This window comes from Hypanus sabinus, chromosome 4, assembly GCF_030144855.1.
Source record: "Hypanus sabinus isolate sHypSab1 chromosome 4, sHypSab1.hap1, whole genome shotgun sequence".
Classification (NCBI taxonomy): Eukaryota; Metazoa; Chordata; class Chondrichthyes; order Myliobatiformes; family Dasyatidae; genus Hypanus; species Hypanus sabinus.
In genome coordinates this window covers 73,047,170-73,066,867 of record NC_082709.1, presented here as the reverse complement: position 1 = coordinate 73,066,867, position 19,698 = coordinate 73,047,170, and the positions used below count along the sequence as shown (strand labels likewise).

At 44.6% G+C, this 19,698-nt stretch overlaps 2 protein-coding genes across 3 annotated transcripts in view; both read left to right on the top strand.

Annotated features, from left to right (window-relative positions):
- The window catches only part of LOC132392874 (islet cell autoantigen 1-like protein), a 145,754-nt gene that overhangs the window by 57,705 nt on the left and 68,351 nt on the right, over positions 1-19,698 (top strand). For both annotated transcript variants that reach the window (XM_059967381.1, XM_059967382.1), the window contains exons 6-7: positions 1,179-1,302; positions 2,026-2,224. In XM_059967381.1, coding sequence (XP_059823364.1) covers positions 1,179-1,302; positions 2,026-2,224 — 323 coding nt within the window. The remainder of the gene's footprint in view (positions 1-1,178; positions 1,303-2,025; positions 2,225-19,698) is intronic.
- Positions 2,612-10,756, top strand: LOC132392414 (uncharacterized). Its single transcript, XM_059966240.1, has 2 exons — positions 2,612-4,094; positions 10,687-10,756. Exons 1-2 carry the CDS (start codon positions 2,863-2,865, stop codon positions 10,754-10,756), a joined length of 1,302 nt encoding a protein of 433 aa, XP_059822223.1. The 5' UTR covers positions 2,612-2,862.

Genomic DNA, 19,698 nt, shown 5'->3' with positions numbered 1-19,698 from the left:
TCGATGAGATCTGATTTAGGCACATGAAGCACCATCTAATCCTGCTGTCATCTGTCAAAGCCATTCAGATATCATCCTGAGATGTAAAATCCAACTGCACGCCTGCTGTTCTTCTGACATTTCCCTTGCCAACCATTGACTGCAGTGCTGTTGCCCTCATCTTCTCTCATCTGTACCCCTATATCGCTCTGCCTCACTCTCCGTTAAACACAGTAAATGCTGGAAATACTCAGCAGGGACCTGGCAGTGTCACTAAGACCGAGACAGAGTTGAAGTCTCTGTTCAAAGACCTTTTGTCAGACTGTGAAAGTGGAAAAAAAACATGTTAATTATAAGTTGCAGAGGCGATGGGCAAGCAGTGGATGGAACAAAAGGAATACCTCCCATTGGCAGAGGCCAGCATTGCAGGATAATTCTAGTGTTTATGAAGCCATCTGGTTCATGGAATAATGAGGGCAACTAAACATAAAGATTAGCTTTATTTATTGCATGTAAATCAAAACATACAGTAAAATGTGATGTTTGCGTCAAATCAAATCAGTGAGGATTGTTCTGGGCAGCCTGCAAGAGTCACCATGCTTCCGGCACCAACATAATATGCCCACAACTCATTAACCCTAACACATGTCTGGCAGTAGGAGGAAACCAGAGCACCCAGGAAAAAATCCACACAGTCACAGGTACAAGGTCATTATAGACAGCGGTAGGACTCCGACCCCCCATCTTACAGCTAGCGCTGTACCGTACCATCCAGTGCTGCCTTTATGCTACCATGTTGGCCTGTTAGAGAGGGAGGAAATTGCAGTTCAGAATTGCTGTTGAAACCAAAAGAGAATTTGAAAATCCCCAGCTTTTCAGGTTGTACCTGTGGAGAGAAAAAAAGAAACAAGAAAAGCAAGTTGCTTGAAATTGTTGAATTCAGTATTGAATCTGTGCTCCTTAAACTCACCTCTTTGAAAAACCTTTTGTAACCATCCCCACCCTGCTATTCCCTTCTGTTCTCTCACCAATATCCCCCTTGGCTTGGTGTCCATTTATGTCCTTGCCTTGTTTAAGAAGCCATACAAATGCAAGTTGCTGACAAATAGAACTCCTTTCTTTAGCTGCTACCGGGCTAATGTGTTTCACTTCAATTTTTGTGATCTATATGGTAACGACTGCCTGATTCAACATTGCAGTTCTATCCCAAGAGGAAAATGAGTTGGGCATGTTCTTGAAGGGACACAGCGAGCAGGATAAAACCCCAGCAGGGAGGATGATGAACGCTACCAGCAAAGCCCTGTGTGGGTCTGCAAAACAAAGGTACTTGTACTCTCTGGGACCCAGGCCAACCCCCACACTCACTCTGCTTTTGTGCCGCTCTTGATGCCTGCCTTTCTCTTGTATATGTGTGATGTTGATAATTACAATTGAAAAAAACTGAGTAATCATTTGTTCACCTTGCAAATGGGACAGTGCATTCAGTCAGTGTTTGTCTGAAGGTTGAATTTAGGACATGTGATTCAGTTAAAGTGCTTAACTCTCCCAGGTTTTACAGTGAGTTTAGGACTTCCTGAGCGGTGCCAAGCCATACAGATGATGCAGGGGTTTCCAGCTAACATTGGACTGCACCTTTGAGTAAACGGTTGTTTTCAAAGTCACAGGGGAAAATTTTATTTTTCTGATGGAAGTCTGAAAGATAATTACAAAAAAAAAATTAGTCGAATATTGGTGCCATAGGTGTTTGCAAGCTTGATAACAGGGATTTCAAAGGTGCTTTGAATTGAATTGTTACAAAGATTTAATTAGGTATACAATATTTTTAAATTCTACATTCTGAAGTGAGAGGAATTGTAGAGTTTTTCGACTTTCATCCCTGGACAGAGTATTTATACTTAAGTGATCCTGATTCAAGTCTCAATTATGTTGAATTAGGAACATAGTACAAAACAGTAAAGTGAATTCATTTTAAATTGTCCTGTTTCTCACATCTATCTTTGACCAAAGTCTAGACTTATACAGCTCATTTTCCTCCTTCCATTCCAGACTAGCTTTGCGTGTTCCACTCCTCCGACTGGCGCAGGAGGTGGAAACGTTCCGTCGCCGGGCAGTCTCTGACACACAACTCACTGTAAATCGGATGGAACAGTCTCGGACTGAGTATAGGGGAGCACTGCTCTGGATGAAGGATATCTCTCAGGAGCTAGACCCTGACACATACAAACAGTTGGAGAAGTTCAGGAAGGTAGGTATTGTCCAGGCTGAAAGTGTTCTAGTTTTATCATACTACTAATTTGTGTGTGTGTGTGTGTGTAGGGTGATGTGAACCTTGGTGACCTCAGAAGCAAGCTTGTACCACTTTGTTTGACAGTTTTTGTCTTACATTTTATTGGGCTAGCAACTTAACATTTTAGGAAGAATACCATCTGTCAAGTGCAATGGTCACATGATTTTGGACTCTGAGCATTTGGTAAAATCAATCCTTTGTACTTGAGATAATGCTTTAAAAGAATATGGAACAAAGCCAGATAATGGAAATAAATACAAATTGGTCATGATCCAAATGAAAGATGACATAGATTGGAGGGGCTGATTGATCTACCTCCAGTACTACATTTCTGTGTAAGATTTATCATTACATGATTGTGGTGAACTATGTGCCTGTCGGGACACGCCCCTGCTGACTGCTCCTGTGGCTCCTCCCACAGGCCCCCTGTATAAAGGAGACCTGCGGCCTGAAGATCGGCCTCAGTCTCCAGGACCTTGTATGATAGACACTCACTCCTGGTTCCTTCTTCCAGTCAATAAAAGCCGATATCTCGCCTACGTCTCAGTGTGAGTTATTGATGGTGCATCAATTTTATTGACTGGAAGTTTTAAAACATGGAACCCGTTTTGCGTCCGGACCGGTTGGATTTGGACCCTCAAGACCCTGACGCAGCTCTCGCTTTTGAGCACTGGCTTGCATGCTTCCAATCGTACTTGGCGGAGCTTCGTGCGACTGAACCCGCCGTTATGCACAGAATCCTACTCTCGAGGGTCTCCTCCAAAGTTTACTCCTTTATCCGGGACCTGCCGACCTACGAAGGGGCACTGGACGCCCTCAAACGACAGTACCTGCGGCCGGTGAACACCGTCTACGCAAGACATCGTTTAGCTACCCGGCAACAGCGGCCTGGCGAATCGTGCGCTGAGTTTCTCCGAGCACTACAGACACTCGTCCGAGCTTGTGACTGCAAGACGCTCACGGCAGAACAGCATGCGGAGCTGCTGGTGCGAGACGCCTTTGTGACGGGACTGAGGTCAGTGTACATGCGCCAGCGGCTGCTGGAGAACTCGGATCTTACCTTAAGCTCGGCGATAGAGAAGGCCAACGCTCTAGAAGCTGCTTTGCATAACGCCGACGCTGTCCAGTCGCGCGATTCCCCGTCGGTTTCGTGGACGCCTCAGACCCCGCCACCGCCGGCTCCCGGGAGCGAATTCGCCAACGCCGCCGCCAGTCGCCATTCCACGAGCTCCCCGACCCAGACCACGGCTGTGGCCCGTAAGAAACTCGTGCTTTGTTATTTCTGTGGCCAAAAGAAACATCCTCGACGACGCTGTCCAGCGCGAGAAGCGACCTGCTCCAGCTGCGGAAAGCGGGGCCACTTCGCCAAGGTCTGTAAGTCTCAACCTCGAGCGGAGTGCAGCGCTGCGGGTGAAACGTGGGGGCCGCCATCTTGCATGCCGGGATGTGGGCAGCCATCTTTGTCGACGTCAGCACGCCCCGCCCCCGATCCTCGGATGCTGACCGGGTACCCCGGATGTGAGCGGCCATCTTTGTCGACGTCAGCATGCCCCGCCCCCGACCCTCCGATGCTGACCGGGTACCCCGACGGCGATCCAACTCTGGCCACTGTGACCCTCGACCAAAGCGCCCCACACCAGCTTGCAAGATCCATGATGGACATCCAGGTGGAGGGGCATTGGACTGGATGCCTGTTTGACACGGGCAGCACTGGGAGTTTTATTCACCCGGACACAGTGCAACGCTGCGGACTTGCAACGCGGCCGGTCAGTCGGAGGTTCCATTTGGCCTCTGGGTCGCAGTCCGCAGACATCCGGGCGGGTTGTGTAGCGACTTTGGTGGTGCAAGGCACAGAATATCGGGACTTTGAACTGCTGGTCATGCCTAATCTGTGTGCACCTGTGCTATTGGGGCTGGACTTCCAGAGCCATCTCGAAAGTGTGACTATGGTATACGACGGGCCCCTCCCACCACTCACTGTCAAGAATCCTCAGTTTTGTGGGACTTCTTCACATACCCCGCTACTGACCACACACACACACGGACACACACATCCCATCCAGAACCAGGCCAACAGCTGCGCTACCGACACTTGCAGCCTCTCCACTCTCAAGATCCCTCCCCCACCGCTGTTCGCCAACCTGACCCCCGACTGTAAACCTGTGGCAACCAAAAGCAGGAGGTACAGCGCGGGGGACCGGGCCTTCATTCGGTCGGAGGTGCAGCGGCTGCTCAGGGAGGGGATCATTGAGCCGAGCACAAGCCCTTGGAGGGCCCAGGTGGTTGTTGTTCGGACTGGGCAGAAAAATAGGATGGTGGTGGACTATAGTCAAACCATCAATAGGTTTACGCAGCTTGACGCATACCCCCTACCCCGCATCGCGGATATGGTCAACCAGATTGCTCAGTATAAGGTGTACTCGACAATAGATCTGAAATCCGCTTATCACCAGCTCCCCATCTGCCCAGAGGACCGCCCCTACACCGCCTTCGAGGCGGGCGGCTGGCTCTATCACTTCCTGCGCGTCCCTTTCGGTGTCACGAATGGTGTCTCTGTCTTCCAGAGGGAAATGGACCGGATGGTGGACCAGTACCAACTGCGGGCCACATTTCCCTATCTGGATAACATCACCATCTGTGGTCATGACAGGCCAGATCACGACGCCAACCTCCAATGGTTTCTCCAAGTGGCCGCAGCTCTGAACCTTACTTATAACAGGGACAAGTGTGTTTTTGGTACCACCCGCCTTGCTAAACTTGGGTATGTCGTGGAAAACGGGGTTATTGGGCCTGATCCCGAACGTATGCGCCCCCTGTTAGAGCTCCCTCTTCCCACCACTCTCAAGGCCCTCAGACGGTGCCTGGGGTTTTTTTCCTATTACGCCCAATGGGTCCCCCATTACGCAGACAAGGCTCGCCCCCTGGTCAAGTCTACCTCGTTTCCCCTCTCTGCTGAGGCCTGCGCGGCCTTCAACTGCATTAAAGCGGACATTGCCAAAGCTACGATGCATGCAGTGGACGAGACCGCTCCCTTCCAAGTGGAGTGTGATGCCTCCGATTTCGCTCTGGCTGCTACCCTTAATCAGGAAGGCAGACCAGTAGCATTCTTTTCTCGCACCCTCCAAGGCTCTGAAATTCAGCACTCCGCGGTGGAGAAAGAAGCCCAGGCCATAGTGGAGGCTGTTAGGCACTGGAGGCACTATCTTGCTGGCAAAAGATTCACTGTGCTGACCGACCAGCGCTCGGTTGCGTTTCTGTTCAGCAACCAACAGCGGGGCAAGATCAAAAATGATAAGATTTTGCGGTGGAGGATAGAACTCTCCACCTACACCTATGATATCCTGTACCGGCCTGGCAGACTCAATGAGCCCCCTGATGCCCTATCCCGGGGAACATGTGCTAGCACACAGCTCGACCAGCTGTACGCCCTTCATGCACAACTTTGCCATCCGGGGGTCACCCGATTTTACCATTTTGTGAAAGCTCGGAACCTGCCGTACTCCCTGGAGGACATCAGGACGATGACCAGGGACTGCCAAATTTGTGCCAAGTGCAAACCGCACTTCTACTGTCCTGACACGGCACAACTTGTCAAGGCCACCCGCCCTTTTGAACGCCTGAGTGTTGACTTTAAGGGCCCCCTTCCCTCCACTGACCGCAATGTCTATTTTCTCAGTGTTATTGACGAGTTCTCACGGTTCCCCTTTGCCATCCCCTGCCCCGACACCACTGCCACGTCCGTCATAAAAGCCCTGCGCCAGCTCTTCACTCTGTTCGGGTATCCCTGCTATATCCACAGTGATAGAGGGTCCTCCTTTATGAGTGAGGAGCTGCGCCAGTACTTGCTAGCTAGGGGCATTGCTACCAGTCGGACCACGAGTTATAATCCCCGGGGTAATGGCCAGGTAGAGCGGGAGAATGCCACAGTGTGGAAGGCCACACTTTTAGCCCTTAAGTCCAAAGGGTTGCCGGTCTCTCGATGGCAGGAGGTCCTCCCTGAGGCACTGCACTCTATCCGCTCTCTGTTATGTACGTCCACCAATGCCACCCCTCACGAACGCCTATTCTCTTTTCCCAGGAAGTCTGTCACTGGGACCACCCTACCAGTTTGGCTGACGTCCCCGGGGCCAGTGCTGCTCCGGAAACATGTGAGGAGCAATAAATACTCCCCGCTGGTGGAGAGGGTTCACCTTCTCCATGCGAACCCCCAGTATGCTTACGTGGTCTTACCTGATGGGCGGGAGGACACGGTCTCCATCCGCGACCTGGCACCCGCAGGTGCAGCAGACCACTACCCTGAAGGCTCTCCGGTAACTGTGAACCCTGCACCAGAGGTGACACCGTACTCACCAGGCCCTACACAGACTCCTCACGACACTTGTATACCGGGCGTTTCGTACGCATTTATACCAGGCGCCTCGCACATGCATGAGGGATCACCGGCGCCTAGTGGGCAAGAACACGCGCAACCCCCGTCCCCTGTGCAATCGCCAATGTTGCCGGCACCTATGCGGTCACAGCCGGTGCTACGTAGATCGCAGCGACAGATTCGACCGCCTGATCGGCTTGACTTGTAAGAACCTTCGCTACATGAGGACTTTTTCAAACGAAGGGGGGGTGAATGTGGTGAACTATGTGCCTGTCGGGACACGCCCCTGCTGACTGCTCCTGTGGCTCCTCCCACAGGCCCCCTGTATAAAGGAGACCTGCGGCCTGAAGATCGGCCTCAGTCTCCAGGACCTTGTATGATAGACACTCACTCCTGGTTCCTTCTTCCAGTCAATAAAAGCCGATATCTCGCCTACGTCTCAGTGTGAGTTATTGATGGTGCATCAATGATAAGATTTATCACTACACAGCTGAACAATGTTGAGATCTGATTCAGAGAAGTCCATCTCTGTATGGAACCACCTTCTTGTGTATCGGTGCCACAAGCAAAATGTCCACCTTTCAACATAAGATTTGTAAAGCCACAATTTCATGGGATAGCACTGCTAATTTACAGTGGCATGCCAAAGTTTAGACACCCCTGCTCAAAATTTCTGTTACTGTGAATAGCTAAGCGAGTAAAAGCTGACCTGATTTCCAAAAGGCATAAAGTTAAAGATGACATATTTCTTTAATATTTTAAGCAAGATTACTTTTTTATTTCCATCTTTTACAGTTTCAAAATAACAAAAAGAGGGAAAAGGGCCCGAAGCAAAAGTTTTGGCACCCTGCATGGTCAGTACTTAGTAACACCCCCTTTGGCAAGTATCATAGCCTGTAAATGCTTTCTGTAGCCAGCTGAGAGTCTTTCAATTCTTGTTTGGAGGATATTCACCCATTCTTCGTTGCAAAAAGCTTCTAGTTCTATGAGATTCTTGGGCCATCTTGCATGTACTGCTCTTTTGAGGTCTGTCCACAGATTTTTGATGATGTTTAGGTCGGGGGACTGTGAGGGCCATGACAAAACCTCCAGCCTGCGCCTCTTGTGGTAGTCCATTGTGGATTTTGAGGTGCACTTAGGATCATTATCCTGTTGTAGAAGCCATCCTCTTTTTTATCTTCAGCTTTTTTACAGATGGTGTAATGTTTGCTTCCAGAATTTACTGGTATTTATTTGAATTAATTTTTCCTTGCACCAGTGAAATATTCCCCATGCCACTGGCTACAACACAAGCCCAAAGCATAATCGATTCACCCCCGTACTTAACAGTTGGAGAGGTGTTCTTTTCATGAAATTCTGCACTTTTTTCTCCAAATATACTTTTGCTCATTGTGGCCAAAAAGTTCTGTTTTAACTTCATCAGTCCACAGGACTTGTTTCCAAAATGCATCAGGCTTCTGACGCTGAATTTTGTGGTGAGGATGCAGGAAAGGTTTTCTTCTGATGACTCTTCCATGAAGGTCATATTTGTGCAGTAGAACAGTGCACCACCACTCTAGAGTCTGCTAAATCTTCCTGAAGGTCTTTTGCAGTCAAACGGGGGTTTTCATTTGACTTTCTAGCAATCTTACAAGCAGTTCTCTTGGAAAGTTTTTTTGGTCTTCTAGACCTCAACTTGACCTTCACCATTCCTGTTAACTGCCATTTCTTAATTACATTATGAACTGAGGAAATGGCTACCTAAAAATGCTTTGCTATCTTCTTATAGCCTTCTCCTGCTTTGTGGGCATCATTTATTTTAATTTTCAGAGTGCTAGGCTGCTTAGAGGAGCCCATGGCTGCTGATTGTTGGGACAAGGTTTGCGGAGTCAGGGCATTTATAAAGCTTTGAAATTTGCATCACCTGGCCTTTCCTAATGATGATTGTGAACAAGTCATAGCCCTTACAAGCTAATTAAGGTCTGAGACCTTAGTAAAAGTAATCTGAGTTCAAATCTCTTGGGGTGCTCAAACTTTTGCATGGTGCTCCTTTCCTTTAGTTCCACTCTAAAATTGTACAAAACAAAAGTAATACACTAATCTTGCTTAAAATGTTAAAAAGAATCTTTAACTTTATGACTTTTGGAGATCAACTCATCTTCTACTCACTTAACTATTCACAGTAACAGAAATTTTGACCAGGGTGCCCAAACTTTTGCATACCACTGTATATCTGGTGTGTTGATTAATATCCATGGATAATAACCTGGTGCTTTCAAGCCAGGAGTCTCTTCTGAGTGCATTCCTGTCTGGGGATTGAATAGAATTAACTGTTTGTCAAAGAACTAGGAATTAGAGCCATAGACTTATAGAGTCATGCCGCACAGAATTTGTTCCTTCAGTTCAACTTGTCCATGCTGACCGAAGTGCCCATTTGCCTATATTTGGCTTATTTCCCAGTAAGCCTCTAATGTGCCTGTCCCGGTCCAAGTTTATTTTAAATGTTGTTGTTGTATCTGCCTCAATCACTTCCCCTGGCACCTTGTTGCATTTACATGCAGCCTTCAGTGTGAAAAAATTGCCTCTCAGGACTCTTTAAAATCTTTCCTCTTTCACCTAAAACCTATTCCCCCCCCCCCCCCCAGTTATTTGATTTCCTTTTCCTGGGGAGAACGACTGTGTGCATTCCCCTTATTGTGATTTTTATACACCTATAAGGTCACCCCTCAATCTCCAATTTTCCAGTGAATAAAATCCCAGCCTACCCAGTCTTTCCATAACTCAGCCCATCCAGTCTTGGCAACATTCTTTTAAGTCTCCGTTACACTGTTTGCAGCTTCATGACATTTTTTCTATAACAGCATAACTAAAACTGTATATGATATTCCAGATTTCCTATCATCATTGTCTTGTACAAATATAACATAACATCCCAACTCCTGTACTCAACATTGACTGATGAAGGTCAGCATGCCAAATACTTCTTTTATCACCAAGTCTACCTGTTCTGCTACTTTCAGGGATAAAAATTCTCTTCAACAACATTGATTACCCCCACCTCCCCAACACAAGTGCTACGTCAATTACTGCATTATAGTAATTTGAGTTGGATTGTCCGAACTGAGGCTGGACTGTGTGAATAAATGTCAAGATTTGCTTCAAATATGTCATCTGAGATTACTAGGTTGCCACAAGCAAACATTTTGTGCACACAGTTAAATGTAAACAAAAGTTTGTTACAAGTATTTTTTTAAAAATTTGAACCCTTGCTTCTATGAGTCCAATTGGAATACATTGTAGGGAAGTATATGGTTACACACTTTGGTAGAAGGAATAAAGGCATAGACTATTTTCTAAACAGGGAGTAAATTCTGAAATCAGAGGTGCAAAGGGACTTAGAATTCCTCATGCAGATTTCCGTAATGGTGAACTTGCAGGTTGAGTTGGTGATAAAGGAAAGCAAATGCAATGTTAGCATTCATTTCAAAAGGACTAGAATATAAAAGCAAGGATGTATTGCTGAGGGTTTATAAAACCACACTTGGAGTATTGTGAGCAGTTTTGGGCACCTTATGTAAGAAAGGATATGCTGGCAATGGAGAGGATCCAGAGGAGATTCATGAGCAACATCCTGAGAATGGAAGGATGGGGATTATGAGTAGCATTTGATGATTCTGGGCTTGTACTCACTGGAGTTTAGAAGAATAAGGGAGGGATGTCACTGAAACAAATTGAAAGAACTAGATAGAGTGGATATTGTGAAGATGTTTCCTATAGTAGGAGAGGTGTAGGACCAGAAGGCACAGCTTCAGAATACAAAGACATCCCTTTAGAACAGGGATGAGGAGGAATTTCTTTAACAGAGGGTGATGAGTCTATGGAAACCAAGTCATTGTGCATATTTGAAGCAGAGGTTGATCTGTTCTTCAGTAGTAAGGACATCAAAACTTATGGGGAGAAGGCAGGAGAATGGGGTTGAGAGGGAATATAAATCAGCCATGATGGAATGGCGGTGCAGACTTGATGGGCCAGTTGGCCTAATTCTGCTTCTTTGTCTTATGTTCTCCTCCAGTAGTGCACGATGTAGAAGGTTCCACTTTTGGATGGTCTTCCTTACACTGCTCACTGCAAATCAGGTGTAAGTCTTGAACAGGATACTACGAGGTCTGCCAAAAAAAAAGCTGACACTGATATTTCTCAGCTGTGACCTACTTTAGAAGTGTGGGTGATCTGAGATGATCTTGGTACCATGTCCAAGTGACCTCCACATCAATGAACTCCAAATATTGTGGAGTGTGCTGTAGGGTTGATGTATAGAACCTAGCCAGTTGTCTGAAATTATGGTTGTTGGATACCATGGCACACATCAGTGGGTCATGGGTGTACTGTTTAATGGGCAATCTGGCTGAAAACTTTCTGTACTGAAAAATGTGTTGGTCTTCCAAAGATAGTACAAGTTGAAAGTACCAAGAGTCCTATTTTTGTTTGGGGAGCAAAAAAAATGCTGGAGGAACTCCGAAGGTCAGGCAGCATCTGTGGAGGAAAGTGAACAGTTTCAAGTCCCCTCATCTGGACTGAAGGTTAGCTAGAAAAATTCCTGTTCAAGGGACTTGACCCAAAATGTCAAGTTAGATATGGCCTTTGTAGCTAAAGGGATCGGGGGTATGGAGAGAAAGCAGGTACAGGGTTCTGAGTTGGATGATCAGCCATGATTATACTGAATGTTGGTGCAGGCTCGAAGGGCCGAATGGCCTACTCCTGCACCTATTTTCTATGTTTCTATGTCAACTATTTCCCAGCACAGATGCTGCTTAACCTGTTGAGTTCCTCCAGCAGTTTGTTTATTGCTTCAGATCCCAGCATCTGCAGTCTCTCTTGTATCTTTTGTTCACATACAGAGTATTAGTCACTAACTGTCTTGGAATGGCCACACATGGGGCTTCTGGAGAGTGCTGATTTCCCTCTTCCTGGTGGGGCTGGCAGCTCTCAGTTCTTTTTAAAGGACCCTGGAAATGAAAAGTTCACTTTTTCAGGATCTAGAAAACATCATTCCTAATTGTGTTCTGCAGATCCTAGATTCTAAACCCTGGGGTGAGTTCACCACTTTTGTTGGGGAGGGGGTGAGGTTGATGTGGGCTGGTAATAATTTTATTAAAGAGTGCAATTATGAAGTAGAAATTTTATTTATTCATTACTTGAGTGGAGAATTTGAGGAGGCAGAAAAGGAAAATATTCTGAAATGGTACATGGCAAAGGATGTTTGGGAAGTTGTGCAATAGAAAACAACACTGTTCCCTTTCATTGGCTTTGTGCTTCAACCTCCATCCATTATCCTCTTGGAATTTCTTCCATCACATCTGCCTCCTCCAAGTGTTCAGGCACCTTTGGCATTTAGGAAGGTAGTCAATATTGGTAGCTCAGGTTGAGGTATTTGATGTTGCTGTATTTATTGAGCTTGGAATTGCCAAGCTTGGTAAACACTGTTTTATCAAACACCTCAACCCGAGCTACCAGTATTCACAACTACCCTAAACAACTTTGGGCAAGCAACACTTAAAGAAGCTGGATGCTCAGAGACATTCGCCTGTTGTAAAGTTTCCACGTGAGAGCAACTATATTTTCGACATGAATGCAGTTGCCAAGTTTGGCGAACACTGCACAGCACACCTTTGGGATTATCTTAGAGACAGTCTGGTTGAATGCTGTGTGGTATTCACTGTTGAGCCTATAACAAGTTTGCATTGTCTACAGTGATTACGGTAACCAGCTTTAAAACTTAACTTGACTCATTGATGACATTGCAACAGTATGTGACAATCCCTTCCACAAGCAGAGCATGTCTCTTGAAATTAATGAACTTCTGATATAAGTGCTTTTGAGTCAAATGTTCTGGATATAGGTAAAAGATCAGAAATAGAAACAAAGCCTTTGCTATCATGGGATTGATGTGAAAATTCAACAAAATAAAAGCAGAGCTTGTTAAAATAGGAAATGTTGCATTATTCAGGAGCCGTATTCTCGTGTGCTTATCATTACAATTTTCTTGAGCATTTCTGGAGTTTACAGTAAATTGGTTCACTGATTAGCAGAAAGCAAGCAGCCAGAAGCATAAGTTAATTTTGCTGATTCTAGACTAATTATGAAACCTTCCTGTATCTTCTGTGCCTGCAGTATCATTAAGTGGAGGTGTCAGTATTAAAGAATGTTGGCTTTGAGCCCACTGATACGAGATTCACTGTTACTGAGGTTGAAATGTAGGCCCTCCCTCGGTTGTGATTGACCATAGATATTGCATCCTAGCTGTCTATTTGAAACGTAAGCCAAGGCAGTATGATATGGAGAGCAAACTGTTGTCCATGCAGCTTATGAATCCAAATGAATGGCAGAGACCAATACATTTTGGCCCTAGCATTGTCGCAGGAGTTGCCATTCAGCGTTGAACTCAACATTGAACTGCCTTCGGGACTCCAGTGCTGGCTTTTTCCTTAGAGTTTACTTCCAAAGCCTTTCCCATGAGTGGGTACAGCTGCTAGGCAGCAGGGGTTTGAGATCAGAGTTTTCCTTCTCTTAGGTGAGCTGCCAGCCATTGCTGATGAGCCCCATCTGCCTGAAGTGATTGGTCTTAAGGCGCCAGTAACCTGTCTTTGCCCTTTCTCATGTCAGTGGAAATGGTTCCACAGGGCTTAGTAGCTAAGCCACAAGTGAAGGGCTGGAGCTGTCAGAGGCTATTTGAGCAGCACGCCATTGGGAGCATTTAATAGGCAATGGGAGCTTTAACCTCACTACCTTCCCTCCGGCTAAAACAACTTAAAGGAACCAAGGCTGAGGTATTGCTTTGATTTTATAAGTGTTACCTTTCATAAGACATAGGAGCAGAATTAGGTCTTTCAGCCCATTGCGTATGCTCCTCCATTCCATCAAGGCTGAATTATTATCCTGACAAATCCCACCCATTCTCCTGCCTTGTCCCCGTAATCTTTGATGCCCTTACTAACCAAGAACCCATCAACCTCCACTTTAAATATACCCAATGTGTTGGCTTCTACATCTGTCTATGGCAATTATTTTCAGAGATTTCTTTTGGTTAAAGAAATCCTCCTCACCACTGTTCTAAAGGGACATCCCTGTATTTTGAGTCTATGCCCTCTGGTCTTTATTCCCCCACTACTATAAACATCCTATCCACTCTATCTAGGCCTTTCAATATTTGATAGGTTTTAATGAAATCCCTTCTCATTCTTCTAAACTCCAGTGAGTACAGGCCCAGAGCCATCGAATGCTCCTCATATATTAACTTTTGGATCAGAATGTATCTGTGCAGGTTCAGATGGACATGTTGTTCGCAGAGGATGAGTCAAAGACAAGAAGGGAATTTTCACAATGTTATCTGCATTGGGTAAGCAAGTGAAGCCTTTGCTTTAATGCTTGGATGGCCATTCTAGCCAATGTTTTGGGCAACTGTGATCTTCAGATCTCCTGTGCAGGTCCTATGTGTGATGGTGGAGTATTAGAAGTGATGCTGAAGTAGAAGTACTGGCGGTAGTGGTGGGTGGAAATGGGTGTGGTGGGGGTGGGGGAAGAAAGAGAAGAGTAGCAGAAGGTTGTTACAAAAGCCTTTTACCAGTGGTAGCAGAGGGAGTGAGGTCCTAGAGGTGGGAGCAGGCGGAAGGGATATCTTGCTGTAGACTAGAGCAGAGAGAGTGAGGGGAGTATGAGATTAAGCTGAGCAGCAGGACTACAGTGAAACTGAGGAAATGAAGAACAGTGTTCAGAGTAAATTTATTATCAAAATGCATATATGTCAGCACATACTATCTCGAGATTCATTTTCTTGTAGGCATTCACAGTAGAACAAAGAAATAGAATGAATGAAAAACTACACACCAAAACTGGCAAACAGCCAAAGTGAAAAAAGCAAACTATGCAATTACAAATAAAAACAAATCTTAATTATTAATAAATAATACTGAGAACAGGAGTTGTACATTCCTTGAAAGTGAGTCCATAAATTGTGGAATCAACTCAGAGTTGAAGTGAGTGAAGTTATCCATGCTGGTTTATGAGCCTGATGGTTGAAGGGTAATAACTGTTTCTGAACTTGGTGGTGTGGGAATTAAGGCTTCTGTACTTCCTTCCCAATGGCAGTAGCAAGAAGAGAACGTGGCCTGGATGTTTGTGGTCCTTAATGATGGAGGTTGATAGTTTGATGAAGGTCTTGGCCTGAAACATATACTCTTTATTCCTCTCCATGGATGCTGTCTGACCTGCTGACTTCCTCCAACATTTTGTGTGTGTTACTGTTACTCTGGAAGAAAGTGAAATTCTGCAAACACTGAAGAGAGTGTATTACATAATGAATTAATGGCCTTAGCATAATATGTAATTGTCATGAATCAAGTAAAAAATTCCCTTAGAGTAGTGGTCACCAACCTTTTTAAACCCAAGATCCCCTACCTCGGCCTTAGGGAAAGGCGAGATCGACCCCAGATTGATTAGTTACACACATGCGCACCGGGGCAGAAAAGACTGGAAGTAAAACCCTGCAACCTGGAAGTAGAAATAATGTATCTACACCAGTGGTACCCACCCTTTTTCTGCACCACGGACTGGTTTAATATTGATAATATTCTTGCAGACCGGCTGACGGGGGTGGAGGGGGTGTGTTGTTAAACACAATGGGAATACAGCAATACTCGAAGCAGGTTCCTTATGTCCAGTCTATTTCGCAATTTAGTTTTCACGGCTCTCGGCACTTAGCTGCTGTCCCGCGCTGCTCACGTTTTTTCCGCTGAAAAAACTCAACAGGTTTGTCTTTAAGTGCAGGGTGCTCGGACTCAGGGTACCGAAGCAATTTTGAGGGCTTTATTGCCTCATTAGACAGCCTCCAGGCCCGAACTCCAGCCTCTGCCTGCCTGCCGCCAGATGTCCTGGCCAGGTGCAGCTGATTGTGGGTGGGGTGAGAGGACAAGGTCATGGCCGGAGGTCCTAGTGCCGGGGCTGCAGCAATCGCAGTCCAGAGAGAGCAACGGACCGAGCGAAGAGAGCGACAGACCCACGCCCGCGCCCCCCCCCCCCCCCCCCCGGTAGGATCTATCGGCCGACAAAAGTTTGGCTGGAGGGATGACTGTCAGTATATCGCAGCAAGGTAGCTGCTCTGCTACTTATGAAACTTTGAGCCTGAATTAGGTCGTCTGTGAATATTTTAGCACTGGGTTCCCCACAAACATTCAGTGTGCTAAACAGGTTTATAGGCTGTGCCCATCTGTCTGCGCTCCGGGCCAGTAGCACCGGCGGTTCTCGCCAGCCGTACTCCGGGCCAGTAGCATTGGAGGTTCTCACCAGCCGTACTCCGGGCCAGTCGCATCGGCGGTTCTCGCCAGCCGTACTCCAGGCCAGTAGCATTGGAGGTTCTTGCCAGCCGTACTCCGGGCCAGTAGCATCGGCAATTCTCGCCAGCCGTACTCCGGGCCAGTAGCATTGGAGGTTCTCGCCAGCCGTACTCCGGGCCAGTAGCATCGGCATTTCCCGCCGGCTGTGCTCCGGGCCAGTAGCATCAGCGGTTCTCGCTGGCCGCGCTCCAGGCCAGTAGCATCGGCACTTCCCGCCGGCTGCGCTCCGGGCCCGTAGCATTGGCGGTTCTCGCCAGCCGCACGATGCGAACACTGGCACGAGGGTATCACTGTGTTTAGGCGATTGATGACCTCGCGTGGGTTCAAGTTCATACAGTGGCTGTGACAGGGAATGAGGAAAGGTGGAACTGACTTATAATATTTCCTCGCGGCCCGGTGGTTGGTGACCACTGAAGTACACTGTGTAGTGCGGGGGAGCTTTGCGCATGTGCACTGGGCAGAAAGAACGGAACTAAAACCCCGCAACCCGGAAACAATCTCTCAACAGTATTTGTCTATTTATTTTAGTTTTTTTTCGGGATCTACTGGGAAAGTCTCAAAGATTGACCAGTCGATCACGATCAACGGGTTAGCGACCACTACCTTAGAGAGTACTGGTGTCAATAAGCTCTTGCCTAATAACATCAAGAACAGTTGAATATAAGTTCACTCTTCAGCTTCATTGATAAATGTTCATCGTTTTTACATTGCGATTTGGTAGAAAATACTGTTTGTTGTAAGGCTGGTGTGATCCTTATTTCCAAGTTATATGACAAAATGTCCTTTCAATAGTTCTGCAGATCGGCTCGTAGTCAAGTCTTGAGGAGTAATATTCCTGAACATTATAAATAAAAGGTTTGTGGGGGGGGTGGAGTTTCAAGATGGCGACGTAAACATCTGCCTTTTAGGCGCTCTTCACTTTTCTAACTATAATCACCCTTTAATCAAATCTTTTCGAATTTAACCAAATGAGTTGATATTTTCGATTGACTTTTTTTTCCCTAAAACTATATTTGATCTAACTTTGCCGAACTTAAAATGGCTACAAGTAAGAAATCGTCTAAGGAGCCTTTATCTATCGATGCAATTTCTAATCTTCTGGACGCTAAATTTGCAAGTTTGGAAAGCAAACTGGAAAGTAAAATGGCAAGTTTGGAAGATAACCTGGAAAGTAAAATGGCAAGTTTGGAAAACAAGCTTACCACGAAAATGTCTGAACTTGAAGGAGCTGTTAAATCGCTTGATACTAAGTTTCAGTTGCGGGCAACGGATATTCAGCGACATGAAGATAAGTTGGAGACTCTTGAAAAATTAATTGTTGAAAAAGCACGTACACTTGAGGAGTTGGATAAGAAGGTACAATCGACTCTTAAAGCTGTAAATCAGCATAAGTTTAAAATTACTGATCTCGAAAATCGATCTCGCAGACAGAATTTGCGAATTATCGGGTTTTCCGAAAAAGTTGAGTCCGGTGATTTAACTGAATTTTTCTCTAAATTACTGTGGGAAATTTTCGGTGATGAAGGTTTGCAAACTAAACCTGTTATTGACCGTGCTCACAGAGTTGCGAGGTTTTCGTCTATGACTGATAAACCACGAGTGGTGATTGTTCGCCTTCATTATCCTCGTGAGAAAGAGCTTTTAATTCGATTAGCTCGTAAAAAAGGTATGATTTCTTACAATAACTTCAAATTTCGAATTGTTGAGGATTATTCTTATGAGGTTATGAGAGCCAGAATCACTTTTAAACCAGTGATGGCAGAGATTTATTCGATTGGACTTAAACAAGTTTTAATGTATCCAGCGAAGCTTAGAATTACGCTGAGCGACAACAGTCAGCAAATTTTTAACACTCCGGAAGAAGCGAAGAAATTTGTTGAAGAATTTCGATCTTCTACTGCAACTTGAACTATGTGTTATGTGGAAGATTTTTCGGAGAGAGGATATCTTTCTATTTTAAGTTTTAACCTATGAAGCTGGGTTATAACTTCTTATTTTGATCTATGGGTCTGGTTTTTTTTACTATCATCATTGTTTATAGATGTTCTTTTTAATTTTTATAATATCTTTTTTTTTCTTTCTGTTTTGGTTATATACTTTTATATTTTGCAATAATGATTTACTTTTTTTTTAAGATGTCGTTTCTTTTTCCCGTAAGATTCTGTTTTTTGTAAGCATTTATTTGTTTGCCTGTACTCAGAAATGGGACGAATGTTTTGGATTTTTGGTCTTTTTTTTAATATATATTGTACTGTTTATTATATCCCTTTTTTTTAAATCTTATTTTGTCTTTTAACAGATTGCTGAACTCACATTTGTATTTAGTAATATGGCTTTTTCAAAATGGCGTTTCTTCTTCCCATAAGTCTTTGCTTTTGAAACGTCATCTTGTATTTGTACACGGGATTTTTTTTTAAAGGTATATTACACTTTTAAATTTTGATGTTTATACTTTTTTTTTATTAATGATTGTTTTATTATATTAGTTTTCTTTTATTCTGATTGATATATATTTTTTTGCAACTCTATATCTTAATTTGGGTGTTAAATAGTTTTCTTTTAATCTTTTTATAGAGCTGCCATCTTGAAATGGGGGTAATATTAGTATTAGATTATGCGCCTGCCGCTTGGCTTTTTTTCGAAGGGTGGGGGGAGGGGGTAGGGATCTTTTTTCACGCTTTTGTTCTTTATTTTTTTGCTTTTAGTTTATGGGCCGACTTTAAATTATTAATATTGTTGAGGTGTCATGTTCTCCGGTTGCTCCTGAATCAATTTTCCTCCTTCCTGAATTGTGGGTTATGTGTCTTTCTAACCTTTTATGATACACACAACTAATATTAGTATGATGGATAAATCTGTCAACTTTATCTCCTGGAATACTAATGGTTTAAATCATCCGATTAAACGTAAAAAAAATTTAAAGTATTCCATAGACTGAATGCTAATATTATCTTTGCACAGGAGACCCATATCAGGAGGGAGGATAATCAACATTTTTTTAGGTTCTGGAAGGGTCAACAATTTCACTCGAATTGTACCGCTAAAATTAGGGGTGTGTCTATTTTTATAGACCCCTCAATATCGTTTACACATCATGAAATTATTTCTGACCCACAGGGTAGATTTTTGTTGATAACTGGCTTACTTTTCCATCGGAAAGTTGTTCTAGTTAATATTTATGCTCCAAACTTTGACTGCCCTGAATTTTTTAAACGTTTATTTACTTCCCTTCCTAATCTAAATGAATATATGTTGATAATGGGTGGAGATTTTAATTGTTGTTTGAATCCTTCGATGGATAGATCTAAACCTATTCGTACTCTTCCGAACAGATCAGCCCTACTTATTAATTCGTTTATGGTTGATTTGGGATTTACAGAAATATGGCGGTTTTTGAACCCTAAAGATAAAGAATTTTCATTTTTTTCACATGTATATCATAGCTATTCTAGAATTGACTATTTTCTTATTGATCATCGGTTATTAACGGATGTTATTGTTTGTAAATATGATTCTATTACTATTTCGGATCATGCACCTTTGAAGTTATCTATTAAGATTTCGGACTATTCCAATAATATCAGATCTTGGAGGCTTAACGCTACTTTGCTTCAAGACCCAGAATTTATCACCTATATAAAACAGCAAATTGACTTGTTCTTCTCAACAAACTGTACTGAAGAAATCGACAGAGG

What these genes read in the sequence shown, in the direction of transcription:
- LOC132392414 (XM_059966240.1), top strand. Translation starts at nt 2,863, where the DNA reads ATGGAACCCGTTTTGCGTCCGGACCGGTTGGATTTGGACCCTCAAGAC. An exon ending in GACATCCGGGCGGGTTGTGT is followed by an intron (nt 4,095 to 10,686) that starts AGCGACTTTGGT and finishes GTTCTCCTCCAG; the next exon opens with TAGTGCACGATGTAGAAGGT.